The sequence below is a fragment of the Myxine glutinosa genome, chromosome 10, assembly GCF_964187855.1.
Source record: "Myxine glutinosa chromosome 10, kmMyxGlut1.1, whole genome shotgun sequence".
NCBI classification, from domain to species: Eukaryota; Metazoa; Chordata; class Myxini; order Myxiniformes; family Myxinidae; genus Myxine; species Myxine glutinosa.
The window spans coordinates 11,202,744-11,219,345 of NC_136270.1; the positions used below are offsets into that span (position 1 = coordinate 11,202,744).

Here is a 16,602-nt window from a genome sequence, read left to right on the forward strand (position 1 = left end):
AATCCCATATCCGCAACATTGCACCCTTCTCTACCTCGGGGCATCCCGACCCGATAAATTTTTACCTACGTTAGTGTGGCACTCAGATGTAGTTCCCTCTACTATTAACTCAACCCTGAGTGCGACAGTTTTACAGATGTTCACAAATGAGTAAATATGTCCCCCTGCGACATTGCACCCTTCTCCTCACAGAAACACACCCACAGGATAACCGAATCACGGAAAGAATCCTCAAACTAAACATACAGCCGGTAGGGAGCATCATTTATACAACACTACACTGATATTTACACTACGATCCAGGACCTGTTCTTTGAGGAACACATGCAGATGTTATGCATAGAGAGAGAGCACGCATGCCAGCATCGATACACCAACCCACGAGTGCCCTGTGGCCCTACGGCCTTTAATAATGTGCAGAGCACCCCGTCCAAGCACCAAAAGCACCACCCCATTATGCACAGTCAGCACCATCCGGTGCACCAATAAAGTGTTCATAAAAATGCACAATTAAGTGTCCATGGTCACCGGTGGTGTCGCAGCCGGCCGATGTTCTGCCGCTGGTCTTGCCTTCATGGAGTGCACTTGGCCTTCTGACTTCTTTAGAAATAAAGAAAGGCGCCAACCGCGTCCATTTCTAAATTGTGGCCGTCAGGGGGGCCAACTATAAGTGGTTCACCTGTATGGCATAGGTGCCACGTTGACCCAGAGGTCCATCAACGGGTGGTGCTTGCCCGCAAAAGAACTGCGGTCCATTGTGGGCGGCCACCAAAATTGCGGTCCATATGGTGTATCGATCCAGGTAGCAAGCAGCGGAAGTACAGGCCCACAACTGCAGAGCCAGCACCTCTACCTCCTCTCTCTCTGCCCCAAAGCCAGATCCTCGGAGGTGGGAGACAAAAGAAGACAAGTGAGTAAGGTGGTAAGGGCGCAAAAGTGCACGCAATATAAGGTAATGCACACTGGGGGCACATGGGAACCAGGTGAGACAGGTACGTTCCTACCGTACGCCCCCCCCCCCCCACCAGGTAACCTACATTGCCCCTCCCTTACCCCTTACTGTATCCACAAAACACAACACTACCCATAAACATCTACTTTACACATCAACAAACGTCCCTACTGTCTTCCCCGTTCCTCCCATAAACCAAATTCGTCTTCTCTCCCTCCTAACCAATCAAATTTGCCATTTCCAACTCTCATCAAAATTTCCCATCTCCAACTCAACATCAAAATTTGTCATCACCAATTCATCATCAGTCCCTCCTAGGGAGGGAGAGATGGAATCACCCCAATGTCTCATCCACGTCGTGATGCGTCTCACAAATCCACACGGCAATTCTCATTTCCTGCAACACAAAACAAAGAAAACACAGGTGTGGAGTCATCATCATCACCTCAGGTAAGTGGCTGCGTATGGTGCGACAGGTTCATCAATCCTAACTATTTCCTAAATGACTTTAACAACTTTACATTACCCGGGGTCTTTCCCTGCCAATCCATTGGCCAACTTACACTATGGGTTCTAAAAACCAATTCCCATTGACCAAACTGTGGTGCTTCTCAATTTGGGGTCTCACTCTCCCGATTCATCTCCCGGTGGACAATTTCTGGGCTGTGACGTGTAGCTTTCCCAGCAGGTCTACCCACCTGCACACCTCCACCACTGTAGTTGCCACCCGAGCTTACCTGCTCCTTACCTAACCTATCTAATTTGGGAAGGCCCCTCCTGGCTCTGTCACCCCACTCGGTGCCCTCTGGCACTGGGCTACCCGGGTCCGTCCTCCGGATCCTCGGGCCCCATCCACAACTACCGGCTCCCAGAGCCCACCTGCGGCCTCACCTGGCCGACATCCTCACAGTGGTGGAGTGCCCAAACCAACTACACACACTAACAGGCTACACGCCCAGCCATTTCCACAACACTAATGCACCCATCCAAATACCATTCTTCCACCCGCACCACAGATGCCAATATCCAACCACAATTTACCTATACCCTCTACCTAACACTTACACTACCCGCCCCGGGTACTCGTGAAAAGGGGTCCACTCTTCCCCCATCCACACCTTCGCACCATGCACACCACTCCCTACCACTTACTCCAACTCTCTCCACACCACTCATTCCAATACTCCATGTATTCCACACACCTGTACTTGCACACCTGTGCTCTCATACTTGGTGCCGCCTGCACCCTTCTCTCCCCCAAGCGCATTCGCGCTGATCCACAACACTCACTACTCATACACTGCTCCACACACCTGTCCAGTTCTCACACAGCATCATCTCATCTAACTACTCCCCTCTGAAACTTGCGCTTCCCAGTCGTCCCTTTAAACTATTGCGCTCCCTCGTCATTATCATCCACACTAATCTACCTGCGTCCCCACTACAGGTATCCTTGTCACTAACTAACCTTAACGTTACCTAATGTCATCTTCGCTAGATCCCTACACACAATATCCTAACCCACCCGGTCTAGTTTTCACTGCCATACACCCCATAATCTATAGCGCATTTGCCCCCACTTGTGAGGGATGACAGAGTTGCCATCCCACCACATCGCCTCTCCCACTACCAATTTTGCACATCAAATTTCAACAAATCAAAACTTTGCCAATCACTGCCCATCATCTGCCAATCATTACTGCCAATCCTTTGCCAATCATCAAATTTTGTTTTTCTAATTTCGGGGCCAAAACACTATCCTCGTCATTACAGTCTACTTACTAATGCCTCTCGGTGCGCCAATTCACTTCTAAAGCTCGGCTTCGTACAGCCAAGCCATGAATGCGGGTTGTTTGGTGCCAGCGGCTGGATACGTCCCGCATTCGGGGCAGGGATGGGGGCTTACCCGGGCCGAGATCCCACGCACCACCTCGGCGTGGAGCCATCCAATGTCCCGATCTCGACCTGCCGGCACGTCTCAACAAAACGTGGTCGCCATGACGACCCTTCCTATCGGGCTGCCCGCTCCGCCTCGTGGAGCATGGACGCGGCCGTTCAAAGCGAGGCCCAGCGTGGATCGCGTACGGCGGTCCTTTCGAACCCGCCGTGGCTCGGATCCCCGCTGGTTCTCGCGGCACGCGAAGCCCGGCACGCACCGAGGGCCCGATTCGGCTATAAGTCGCTCTAACCGCTAACCCGGTTACCGTCGATGCCTCACCTGCATGCTTACACGCATACGCTACCCCTTTCATGCCCATACATCCAGCTGTTCCCATGCTCCTCGTCGTACCTTCTCTAACACACCCAGGTACACTCATTCCACTCACAGCCTTGGTCACACACCTAACCACCGAACACTTTGGCACACATTCGTCGCTCGCACACCTCACCAACACACCTCTTCGCGCCCCTTCCTCGGTCACCTCCTCTGTGACAATCACAGGTGTGCTTTCACTCGCACACCCAACCACGTGCCTCACGACCAAGTCAAGTGTGCATTCCCACACACGCTCTACCATTCCAGGTGTGCATCCTTCCATTCCAGGTGTACATCCTCGCTCACCTGTCACAACCAACTCACGCTCCGTGTCACTCTCACTACTCTCACCTCCACTCTTGACAGCGCACTCACCCTTACTCTCGACAGCGCACTCTTTCCTCATGCACCCGTCCGTTACACACCTTTCTCGCGCACACTCTCCCATTACACCCTCTGTAACACTCACCACAGGTGTACACTCTTCCTTACTTTTGACAGCGCACTCTTTCCCCATGCACCTGTCCGTCACACATCTTTCTCGCGCACACTCTCCCGTTACATCCTCTGTAACACTCACCACAGGCGTGCATTCTCCCTTTACATCCTCCGTAACACTCCTCACTACGCGCTTCCATGTGCTCCCTCGCACACGCGCTACGACCGACTCACTCTCGACAGCACCCTCACTCCTTGGCACCCACTTTTTCCTCACACACCCCAGAGTCGGACTTTCTCGCACACCTCCTTTTTCGCACACCAGACCTGTCGCACACTTCACCAACGGCCTCTCACGAACACCCGGGTCCATCTCGACCCCCAAGCTTATTAAATCACCTGGCGCATCATACGCACGACCATATTGGTCACCACTTACACCGGGTCCTCTTTCTCTTCGCTTCTCCTCCATCACCTGCGAATCCCTCATCCGGTTAATGAGCACATCATCACGATCCGAACACAGACTTTGGACCAATTCTTTTACTTCCTCTTTGATCTCTTTCTTATCCCCTCTCCGTCGCTTCTTAATTTCGCTTACCCCTTCTTCCACTTCTTCTAATTTCTGCTTCACCTCTTTTATTTCCCGGTGCGTCTCCTCAAGCTCGTCCTCTAAGGCTACCGTGACCGTCTCTAGGTGCATCCTCACCTGCCGGTCCTTCGTCTCCATTACCTCTGTCACCTCGTCCAACCTCGTTGTCAGTCCCTCACGTACCATCTGACATTGCCTCTGTGTCGCTATCAAGTCATTTTTTATGTCGTTTTGTGTCGCTCTTAACCCTCCTAGTACCGCAGTGTTCCTTTGAACCTGCTCCGTTAGTTCTTTTTGTCCCTCCGTCAGCTGTTCCACTTCCAGCGTCAACTCCTCTATACCACCTTGCAATTTTACAGTCCCCTTTCTCACCTCCTTCTCCATGCGCTCCTTACAGTGCCTCACCTCCTCGCGCACTCCTCCGACCTCCTCACTCACACCTCTTCTGATTTCCTCTCCCATCACTTGCATCTCCTGCCCAGATGCCACCCTCATCTGCTCCATTTCCTCCCTGTGAGCATCCAATTTAGTTTCTACCCCCATTCTGACCCCCTCTATCTGCTGCCCCATTTTTTTAACTTCCCTTTCCGCTTGGTCCCTCATGTCCCTCAATTTGCCTTCCATACTGTTTTCTAACCCCTCTAACCCCTCTTTCATCCCTTCCATTTGATTCTCTTGAGCGGCCATTCTGTTTTCTAATTTCTTGTCTAATCCCTCACCGGTACCCCTCGCTTCGTCCCTCATTACCCCCAATTGCTCACTCTGAGCATCCATCCGGTTCCCCATTACCCCCATCATTCTGCTTTCCATTTCTTCGCTATTCTTGTCCATAAGGGCCTTCATTTGTATAAAAAAAGGTTCAAATCCACCAACGGCGCTGCTACGGTCGCGGGCGCGGTCGCCGTAGCCATGTGCGAGGCGCCATTTTGCGCGCCCGTAACCTCGTGCGCGAGGACGCCATTTTGCGAACCTGCCGCCCTCACTGCTTCGCTCTCCTCTTGTCCCTCAATTTGGTCCTGGATCGACCCTGCCTCACTCTCCTCTACCGGAACCCAGCCGTCTTGATCTGCCATAGCGCGACTTTCAAAATTCGGGTTTTTATTTTAAAACAAAACAAATTTCGGTTACTTGTAATTTTGAGCGCGTTAAGCGCGCTTCGGGTCCGTATCTCACTCCTCGACACCAGTTGTTACGGACACGGCTTAGATGTTATGATGGGCCGAGCGGAATGGCCGCCGTGTTCGCACAGTTTACCCGATTACCCCCAACTCACCCGATTCCACTCGAACGTTGGCCAAATCGCGCTACGCTAAATCAATGATGGAAAGGACACAACGACTGGGATAAATGAAACGACGCAAGGGGTACAGTTCTCAAGACCTCCGGAGGAGGATATAATTAGTGGGGGAGAAAAGGGGTAGATTACAAGGTAATGAGGTAAAGACACAGAAGAGATAGGCACTTAGACACAATCTTATCTATCCCAGACAGACCACAGACAAACGGAACAAGACTGACTTACACAGGGATTGATGGCAGGGAAGGACAGGCAGTCGATAGCACAAGGTGCACCTTGGCTCAGGGACAGAATCAAGCACGGTCCAGTCCAGAGATGCGGGGAGGTGTCACAGCGCTCGGAGGTGGCGTCCTTCTCTCTCCAAGCTGAGGGCGCATCTGACGTCACCTCCCTCTTCCTGCGCATGCTCAGCGGGGAGTGACACGCCCTCGGCTCGTTGGCTCCACCCCAGATGGGATCGGTCCGCCGCTTCTATTGGGTGCGGGGGTTACCGGGCTCCGCCCTTGACGAGGAGCTGACAGCGAGCCCCTACTTGGTAACCCCGTCGAGCACATGCTCGATGGCGGCTCGTTGGAAAGGCCTGGTGCACTCCCAACACCCCCTACCAACCAAGCCGGAGTGAGGACGCACACTCCCCGCGCCGCCGCCGCTGTTGTTGTTGTTGTTGTTGACCCGTGAGGAAGAGCTGCGGGGAGGTATTGGGAGGTCCTAAACTTCCTAACGGTGCCATACAATCACATTCTGGTGCAACGAAGAGTCAGAATTAATGGAAACGAGTCCTTAACTGACATAGACTAAGAATAACTAGCAAGATGTCCTATAGTTGTCTACGTGAGATGCAGTGGACCTGGATGCGACATTTAATGGGGGAAATAGGGGGAGGTCGGGTCTACAGAGTGTTGTTTACAGAAAATGGGACTAGGGAATGGGGGATTGGGGATAGTTGGGAAGTATGGAGGAAATAGGGGAATATTTACAAGCGGATATGGATGGATGCCAATCCCATATCCGCAACAATATATATATAGGGGTATGAATGGCATACTGTATATATATATATATATATATATATATGTATGTATATATATATATATATATATATATATATATATATATATATATATGTATGTATATATATATATATATAACAACAACAGGCATTTTAAGGCCATTTTCCCTGCTAGAGCGGGGGTTACAGAGTATGTATATATATCTTCTTCTTCTATATATATGAAAGAAAGTTTTTGTTTGTTTGTTTGTTTGTTGTTTGTTTGTCTGCACACGCTAATCTCCTGAATGGTGAAAGATAGGAGGAAACCTCTGAAACTAAAAAGGTCGGGACGGGCCCCGGGAAGGTTATAGGCTAGGTGGTGAGGCCAGTCGAGGCCGCCTCGGCCAGGCTGGTCCCATTTCGCATTAAATCATCTTCTTCTTTCAAAATTCTCTTGAAGTACAACTTATGCACTTAATAGGAATATCTGACTGATTGCAACACATGCTTTCAAAATTCTCTCTCGCGGGGCCCGACAGAAGAAAGAACAAGGAATCGTTGAGCACTAACTGATACTGGGCTCACGTCAGACCTATGTACAGAAGATTAAATTCATTCTAAAATAACCCGGGCAACGCCGGGTGCATTCAGCTAGTATATATAGATATACAACAGCAGGCATTTTTAGGCCATTTTCCCGACTAGAGCGGGGGTCACAAAGTATGTATGTATGTATATATATATACGTGTGTGTGTGTGTGTGTGTGAAAAAAAATACAGTCAATAACCTTGTACAAATGTAACCACAATGACCAAATACCATTTCTATTTTGTGTAAGAAAGGCTTTTTTGTATACATAGTCGAGGCTTGTGGAAGAGCTACAGTGCACTGAACGGATCAGGACGTAACAGACAAACATGCATGCATGGGGTGGACAAGTTGGACACAGAAGATGCATGGTTTGGACAAGATCGATGCAGAAGGAAACTCCAAGGATGGCGTTAACAAGGGTAGTACAGCGAGGGTATGTTGAATATATAACAGCATTAATGGCTGTGTCAAAGTGGAAGATCATATACAAGTACGAGAAAACTATGAGCAGTTTTCATCCACAAATTGAGGGTAAGCTTATAGCATTCCAGGTAAAACTAGAACGCCACTCAGTAGAGCGCATACTCCCGCCGTGGGTTCAGTTGGAATAATACATTTTGTTTAACATCCCCTCTCCTCAAAATAATGAATGAAAAAGAAAGTAGGCCCTAACTGTCAGAGATTTAATTTTGATATATCTCGGAATTGGAGGAGAAAAACATCATTTAAGAACAAGCATTCTGAGTAGTGCGTTGCAATACATGTCCCCTACCGGCAGTCTGTCGTCCGGAAAACTGTTGGGGAAATTACCCAGGGTTATTTACCCACAGGTTCTGAATCGTTCCCAATCGCTAATTACCTCAGGGCGGGCTCACCTGTGATTCACACTCGGGACTTCGATTTATACACCTTGCAGACAGGTCAGCAGAAGCACGAGAAAATAAGTTGTTGATAAAGAACCTTTCGAGTCGCTAAATATCAGTAATTTATTATATTTTCCGGTTCACGATCAATGATCGATATGTATATATATGTTGCTCGGCTTGGCTCTGCCCCTCCCAAAAGCGTGCGCTGTGTCGCACTTTTGACGTTCGCGAGAGGAGGCTGAGGGCGCGCGGTGCGGCTTGAGGAGAACTCGAGAATAAACAAGAGATATCCATTTTTAAAATATTTTCGTTTAATTAACGATATCTGCCAAACCATGCGCCCTATCGCAAATTCCAAAAGGACATTTTAGTAGACTGACATGCTAAACAGATCTGTGAAGTTTCCCCTCGATTGGATCACAAATGAGGGAGGAGCTAGGTTTTAAATGTTTGTGCTTAAAAATGTCATAACTCTGAAACCCTGTGATGCATGACGTCATGCTTGCTGACTTTTTTGTTCGTCATGGGTATGCGATTCTGCCTGCAAAGTTTGGCCTCGATCTGTTCAGGCGTTTTGGAGAAAATTGGATTTTAGTGTTTTTCACTCAAAACAATATGGCGGCCGAACCACGTGACCTGTGACGTCATAATTACCATAAAATATTCTACAGACCGAGTCCCTCCTATAGTGAAAATTTGCTCTCAATCGCTCCAATTATTGCAGAGAAAATGGTTTTTAAAGGAAAACAGGAAAAAAAATTCCTAAAAAAATTCCTGGATCCGGAATAATATCCTGAGCTTCACCAAAAACTAATCAATTCTTCCTTATCCCAAGGGCAATCATCGCACCAACTTTCATCCAAATCTGTTCAGAACTTTTCCAGATATCTTGTTCACAAACACACGAACACACACATGCACACACACATGCACACACACACACACACACACACACACACACACACACACACACACACACACACACACACACGGACACACGGACACGATCGAATGCATTACTTCCTGACGGGAGGAATAACTAATTTGTGTTACAATATGTTTCTCTCACACCAATTGTGTTCAGGAGTTAGGTGTAATTTCGAATTACCATATGTTGCCTTTTTCCTTTTCATTGTGTAGCCAACTCGTAATGATCGTGGATGGATTGTGAATCCCATGGGACCCAATCCTTGGTGGACTATCCTAGTTGCCAGTCTGCCTGCATTGCTCTGCACCATCCTTATATTCATGGATCAGCAAATCACAGCTGTGATCATAAACCGCAAGGAACACAAGCTCAAGGTAACTTCCTTGTTTCCAATCAATACAATTGCTTGTCCAAGAGGCATAGTAGACATTCTTGAAAAAAAACATCGAGGTCACTGGTCTTCATGAGGAACAGTATTGGTCTTTGCAACTTGAAAAGATCTTTAAAAATAGCGATAGTTCAATTTTTTTTCCATGCAAGTCCTTGAAAACAATAACCATTTACCTTCTTGCAAAATAAGATGTTTTAAAAACTCTTTGGATGAGTATTATTTGCTCTTTTACCATTACTGTGACTACTGCGTTTAATGTTTATCTACCATATAAAACACAATGTCAGTTTGTGTGTTTATACTGATGTCTGTCCCCCTTATAGTCAGGTTCACTTTGTCAATAAATTATATTTCCTTCAAAATCATGGTAGATTAGCAAACCTATACATTTTTGGAAAGGTTATAGCATAAGGAAACTAAAAATCAATGTTTACATTTGGAGAGATACCTGTATGGCGGCCATTTTGGATTTTCAAAATGGCCACTGTAAAATACATATTTTGTTCTATTTCTGCCTCTAATTACCCTAAAAACTTTTTAAAATATACTAAACCTATATTTTCAGGGACAAGGAATCCAATGAAAGTATCAAATTAGTGCTATGGGGAATGGTAAGACACGAATCAAAGGTTTTGAATTGCAAAATACTGTCTTTATATTCGCGATAAGTTGCATAATCAAATACATGTTATCATTTTGTACAGGCAGTTAATAACATCAAAATGTGTCACAATAATTCATATCACCAAACATACACAGGCAGTCAGCAAAATCATATATACACATGCAGTCAGTATAACTTCACATCTACACAGGCAGTCAATGGCAAAATATACACAGGCAGTCAATGGCATCAAACATACACGATTACAGAATATGCCATTTAGAGTTCGTCATCACTGTCCTGTGTGTCGTATCCGACAATATAGTCCGCATCGTTTTCACAGTCCGTTCCACACAAGCAAAGGTCGGTCAAATTGATTGGCAAATCGAATTGGTCGAATGGTCGATCGAATCGAATTCGATGAATCGAATCGAATCGATCGAATTGGTCGAATGGTCGATCGAAGCGATTGGTCGAATGGTCGAATTGGTCGAATGGAATTGGTCGATTGGTCGAATTGGTCGGAATTGGCAAATGTAAACATTGATTTTCAGATTTTCCATGTAATAACGTTTCCAAAAATGTATAGGTTTGCTAATCTACCATGATTTTGAATGAAAAAACATAGTGAACCTGACTATTCATACGAATAATTTTAAAGGCCAATCTTTTAACACGAATGTGTGTTCACTATGATCTATTTTTGAGGATAAAACAAACTCGAAAAGCATTTTTCATAAAAGAGTAATTGTGTCTCTTCTATTGGAATTGTAGACGGTGGCTTGTAAACCGAGCCTCAAGGGCAGTGTACAGAAGCGTTTTGTTTTTTTAAATAACAATAAATACAAGGCGCAGGGAGATAAAATTCGCTGCATGTGATGTGCACTGCACACAGAGTAAAACGAGTGTTCATTTATGTCTGTAGGATCTAGGATGGCTAAGAAATAAAGAAGATACAAGCACACCTGACACGAGACCGTGGCTTCAGACTTTGGCATGCTCACAAGGCTGCACTATCGAATAAACGATTTCAACCTGCAATTTTTGACGGGCTTTTTACTTGTATGTAATGAAATCATAATTCATGGAAACTATTTGTTTAAAAGGTAATGGTTGGCACCATCAAAATTTAGCAAAGCTTCACAGTTTAAACATCTTGTCATTTGTAGATTGATTTTTACTGGATCTCCGTGGGACGTTCACTGCAACTTACTTTATTTATTCTCAATAAAATTAATCCAAATAATTCACAGTTTATTTGAGGGATTTTATCTTTATTTCGTCCCGCTTAACCCCTTCCCTTCCTCACACAACACTGAGGAGCTTACCTTTTTATTTGTCATTGATTCCTCTTTATCAAGTTCTACCACATAGATTACAAAGGTTGTAAGGCCTGTAACCAACCGAAACGAAACTAGGGCAATGCAGATCGAAGACGTAAAAATAATGGAAAGAATAGAGATGAGAATGATACAATGGATGAAATATATATATATATATGTGTGTGTGTGTGTGTGTGTGTGTGTGTGTGTGTGTGTGTGTGTGTGTGTGTGTGTGTGTGTGTGTGTGTGTGTGTATATATATATATACACACACATACATACACACACACACACACACACACACACACACACACACACATACATACATACATACAAGCAGAAGTACCCGGCATTGCCGGGCGGGGGAGGGAAGGGGGAAGGGGAGGGGAACAGGGGGGAGGGGAGGAGAGGGGGGAGGGGAGGGGGGAGGAGAGGGGGGAGGGATGGGAGGGGGAGAGGAGTGGGAGGGTGGGAGGAGGGAGGAGTGGGGGGAGGGAGGAGTGGGAGGGTGGGGGGAGGGAGGAGTGGGAGGGTGGGGGGAGGGAGGAGTGGGAGGGTGGGGGGAGGGAGGAGTGGGAGGGTGGGGGGAGCGAGGAGTGGGAGGGTGGGGGGAGGGGGAGGAGGGTGGGGGAGGTGGAGTGGGTGGGGGGGGAGGTGGAGGGGGTGGGGGAGGGTGAGGGGAGGGGGGAGGGGGAGGGGAGGGGAAGGGGGTGGGGAGGGGGTGGGGAGGGGGAGGGGAGGGGGAGGGGGGAGAGGGGTGGGGAAGGGGTAGGACAGAAAGGAAGGGGTAGGGGGGAAAGGGAGGAGCATGAGGGAAAGAGAGGGGGATGGGGACGGGGTAGGGCAGAAAGGAAGGGGTAGGGGGGAAAGGGAGGGGCATGGGGGAAAGGGAGGGGGAGGGGAGAGGAGGGGAAAGGGGGGGAAGGGGAGAGGGTAGGGTGGAGGGAGAAGGGAGGGGGAGGGTAGGGAGAGGGGGAGGGGGGAAAGGGAGGGGGAGCGGGAGGGAGGAGGAGGGAGGGGGAGGGGTGGGGGTAGGGGAGGGGGATGGGGTGAGGGGAGGGGGGATGGGGTGAGGGGAGGGGGGATGGGGTGAGGGGAGGGGGGATGGGGGGAGGGGAATGGGGGGAGGAGAGGGGGAGGGATGGGAGGGGGAGAGGAGTGGGAGGGTGGGGGGAGGGGGAGGGGAGGAGAGGGGGGAAGGGGAGGGATGGGAGGGGTAGAGGAGTGGGAGAGTGGGGGGAGGGAGGAGGGGGAGGTGGAGGTGGAGGGAGAGGGGGAAGGGAGGGGGGTGTGGGAGGGGGGGAGGGGAAGGGGTAGGACAAAGGAAGGGTTAGGGGGGAAAGGGAGGAGCATGGGGGAAAGGGAGGGGGAGGGGAGGGGGGAGGGGGATGGGGAAGGGGTAGGGCAGAAAGGAAGGGGTAGGGGGGAAAGGGAGGGGCATGGGGGAGAGGGTAGGGTGGAGGGGGAAGGGGAGAGGGTAGGGTGGAGGGGGAAGGGTAGGGGGGAAAGGGAGGGGGAGGAGGGAAGGGGAGGGGAGGGATATAGATGGTTACTGGCAATTGATCACATCCACAAATGATGTAATCCACACAATTTATGTACTTTACATAACGTTAATAGGAATACATGGCAGTGTAGATGGGAAATACAGTTTGTTTGAAATAAATCACAAATATCAGATGAAAGTGAAAAAAAACCTATGTGGTGTGAATGGCAATGTTCCTCGCTGAAATGTGAAAAAACTGAATTACGTGCGAACGCATAACTGTGAGATTATGGCGGCAAAGTTGGAACATCACGTGATCCTAGCAGAAGTACCCGGCATTGCCGGGTGGGGGAGGGGAGACCCGTACATTCCCAACCCGTACATTCGCCCTCTCGACTCAAGCTCGTATTCGATTCGTATTCGAAATCGAAAAGGGAAAGGGGAAATCCTTCGTATTCGAATTCGTAAACACGAAATATGAATTAAAATTTAATTCATATCGCACAAAATCGACACAAAACACGGTCGCATAAAGGTGAAAAACGCAATGGCTTTTCGCCCTCAATCACGTGCAAACGTGTGACGTGTGACGGGATGGAACATCACGTGATCGCTCTGAGCGAATCAGCGAGCTGCTCTGCGACCGGTCAGATTCCGTGCATAATATGCCTCGCTGAAATGCGCTGATGTAAAAATATGGTTAAAAATATTATGAAATAAATTTTTCGGTCGGCCATGTTCTTACCAGGTTCAATGGCCATGTCTGTGCCAAATATCAAGTACGTGAGCCTCTCCGTTTAGGAGTCTATCGGTAACATTACACACACACACACACACACACACACACACACACAAACTGTGTTTTATATACTGTATATATATATATATATATATATATATATATATATATTGTATACAAGATCGAGGCTCATGAAAGAGCGAATTTTAAAAAAGTGTATCTGGGGTGAATTAGCGGGGGTAGAAAAGATCAAAGTTTTGGATGGGGGAAGATAAGAGATGGTGGTGAACAGCTGTTTTAAAGACTTGAAGGGAGTGGGGGAGTTTGTTCCAGAAAAGGGGAATGAAAGAGTGAAGGTGAGCAGAGAGCCTAGATTTTGGCAGTTTAACCATGAGAGGGTTGCTGGCAGATCTTGTGCGACATGTAGGAATATTTAGGGGACAGAGCACAGAGAGAGCTGGGGGAGCAAGGCCGGAGAGGAGTCGGTAGAAGACAGAAAGACCACCAACCTGCCTGCGGTGAGTGAGTGAAAAGCCCTTGGAGTTAGCTTCATCACAGGAGATTCCAATGATTCTGAAAGCTTTGGTTTCAACAGCGTGAAGCCGAGCTAGGTGTGAGGCAGGAGCACCGGCCCAGAGGGGGGAACAGTATTCCATTGAGCTGTGGATGAAAGCCTTGTATTTGGTGAGGAGCTCAGGTGTGCCAAGGAAGGACTTCGCACGACGGAGGATGCCCAGTCGGCGACTGGCTTTGGAGGCCAGTTTGGAAATGTGGTTTTTCCCAAGAAAGATCATGGCAGATAGTGAGACCCAAAAGCTTGAGCGACAGAACTTCTTGGAGGAGATTGTTGAGAAAGTAGATTGGAGGGTTGTCCAGTCGGTCTTTTCGGAGGGATAGTGAGAGTGTGAGATTTGTCAGGATTGAAAGACATGTTCCACTTGTTTGATCAGTCTGTGATTTTGTCCAGATCTGCAGAGAGTGAGGAGGCTGCAGACTGCCGATCTGAGGGATGTGGAATGGAGCGGCAGAGAGTGGAGTCATCAGCAAAGAGATAGAGAGGATTTTCCAGAGAGTCGGAGAGATCATTGAAGAAGACCAGAAATAGCACAGGGCCCAGAACACTACCTTGGGGAACTCCAGCCAGAACAGGAAGGGGAGATGAGAGAAATCCATTCAGGGCCACAAGTTGCCTACGACCAGAGAGGAAGTCTGCAAGCCATGAGTGTAGATTTCCATGGATACCATAGGAGGAGAGTTTGGTGAGCAGAGCTGGGTGTCAGACCGTATCAAAGGCATGTGATATGTCAAGGGAGACAGCTCTGATTTCCTGTTTGGCATTGAGGACCTCCAATCCCTCCATCCATTGTTGAGACAGCAGAAGCAACATGTCCAGAGTAGAATGACCTAAAGTGTTCAGCCTGGCAGAAGTATGCGATTTACGTCGTGCCGTTCTTGTTCTAGTTACCCTCGCCAGAGGAAAGGGTATTGCATTTGAGTCCGTTTGTTTGTCTGTTTGTTTGTCTGTTTGTCTGTTTGTCCACACAGAATAAATATGATTTTCTCTGCAACCGTTGGTCCGATTGGCAGGAAATTTTCACCATAGGTGCAACTCAGCCTGTATAATTTTTTAATGATAATTATGATGTCATGGGTCACCTTGTTCGGCCGCCATCTTGGAAAAATCGAAAAAATTTGCACCTCTATAACTTGGAAAGGGCTGAATATAAAAAATTGAGACATGGCTCGTTGTAAAGAACTCTCCAGGGGGAATAAAATATGTTAATGATGATGTCATAGATGCCTCCATTATGATGTCATAATTCGACAAGTACAAAACTTCATCCAATCAAGATGAAATTTCTTGAGCGCCATGTCAGCATAAACTGGTGGAGAAAAAAATAAAAATAATGATGACGTCATCAGGCACGTGGTTCGGCCGCCATCTTGGAAAAACCGAAAATCTTTGCACCTCTATATCTCCGAAAGTGCTGAATAGAAAAAATTGAGACATGGCTCATTGTAAAGAACTCTCCATGGGGAATAAAATATATTAATGATGATATCATAGGTGCCTCCATTATGACATCATAATTCGACAAGTACAAAACTTCATCCGATTAAGATGAAATTTATTGAGCACCATGTCGGCATAAACTGGTGGAAAAAAATAATAATGATGACATCATCGGTCACGTGGTTCGGCCGCCATCTTTGAAAAACCGAAAAACATTGTACCTCTATAACTCCGAAAGTGCTGAATAGAAAAAATTGAGACATGGCTCATTGTAAAGAACTCTCCATGGGGAATAAAATATATTGATGATGATATCATAGGTGCCTTCATATGACATCATAATTCGACAAGTACAAACTTCATCCAATCTAGATGAAATTTCTTGAGCACCATGTCGGCATAAACTGGTGGAAAATAATAATAATGATGACGTCATCGGTCACGTGTTTTGGCCGCCATCTTGGAAAAACCCGAAAAAATTTGCACCTCTATATCTCCAAAAGTGCTGAATAGAAAAAATTGAGACATGGCTCATTGTAAAGAACTCTCCATGGGGAATAAAATATATTAATGATGATATCATAGGTGCCTCCATTATGACGTAATAATTCGACATGTACAAAACTTCGTCTGATCAAAATTTATTGAGCATAATCTAGGAACAAATTGGTTTCGAAAAAAAATAATAATTATGGCGTCATCGGTCACGTGGGTCGGCCGCCATATTTGTTTCAACACAAAAGCCATAAAAACCACTGAAAATACATCCTGGCGAGGGTTTGCAATCTGATTGCTCTTTTTCTTGTTGTTGTTGTTTTTGTTGTTGTTTTATACCCCCGGGCAGTTCTTTTGAACAAGTCCGCGGCACAGTGACAGCCGATCGATCTTGCAAGAGCAACTCAGAGATCCCCCACATCCACGATGGTGTACCTCCGCCTTCACGAAGTCAGGGGCATGATATGAGAGAGAGAGAGAGAGAGAGAGAGAGAGAGAGAGAGAGAGAGAGAGAGAGAGACAGAGACACAGACACACACAGAGACACACACACAGAGACACACACACAGAGAGACACACACAGAGAGACACACACAGAGAGACACACACAGAGAGACACACACAGAGAGACACACACA

The 16,602-nt window shown here is 47.4% G+C and overlaps 1 protein-coding gene across 1 annotated transcript in view; it reads left to right on the forward strand.

The window, feature by feature from the left end:
* Positions 1-16,602, forward strand: part of LOC137434247 (sodium bicarbonate cotransporter 3-like) — a 218,013-nt gene that overhangs the window by 180,208 nt on the left and 21,203 nt on the right. The window contains exon 17 of the mRNA XM_078785324.1: positions 9,126-9,287. Within this exon, the coding sequence (XP_078641450.1) occupies positions 9,126-9,287 (162 nt within the window). The remainder of the gene's footprint in view (positions 1-9,125; positions 9,288-16,602) is intronic.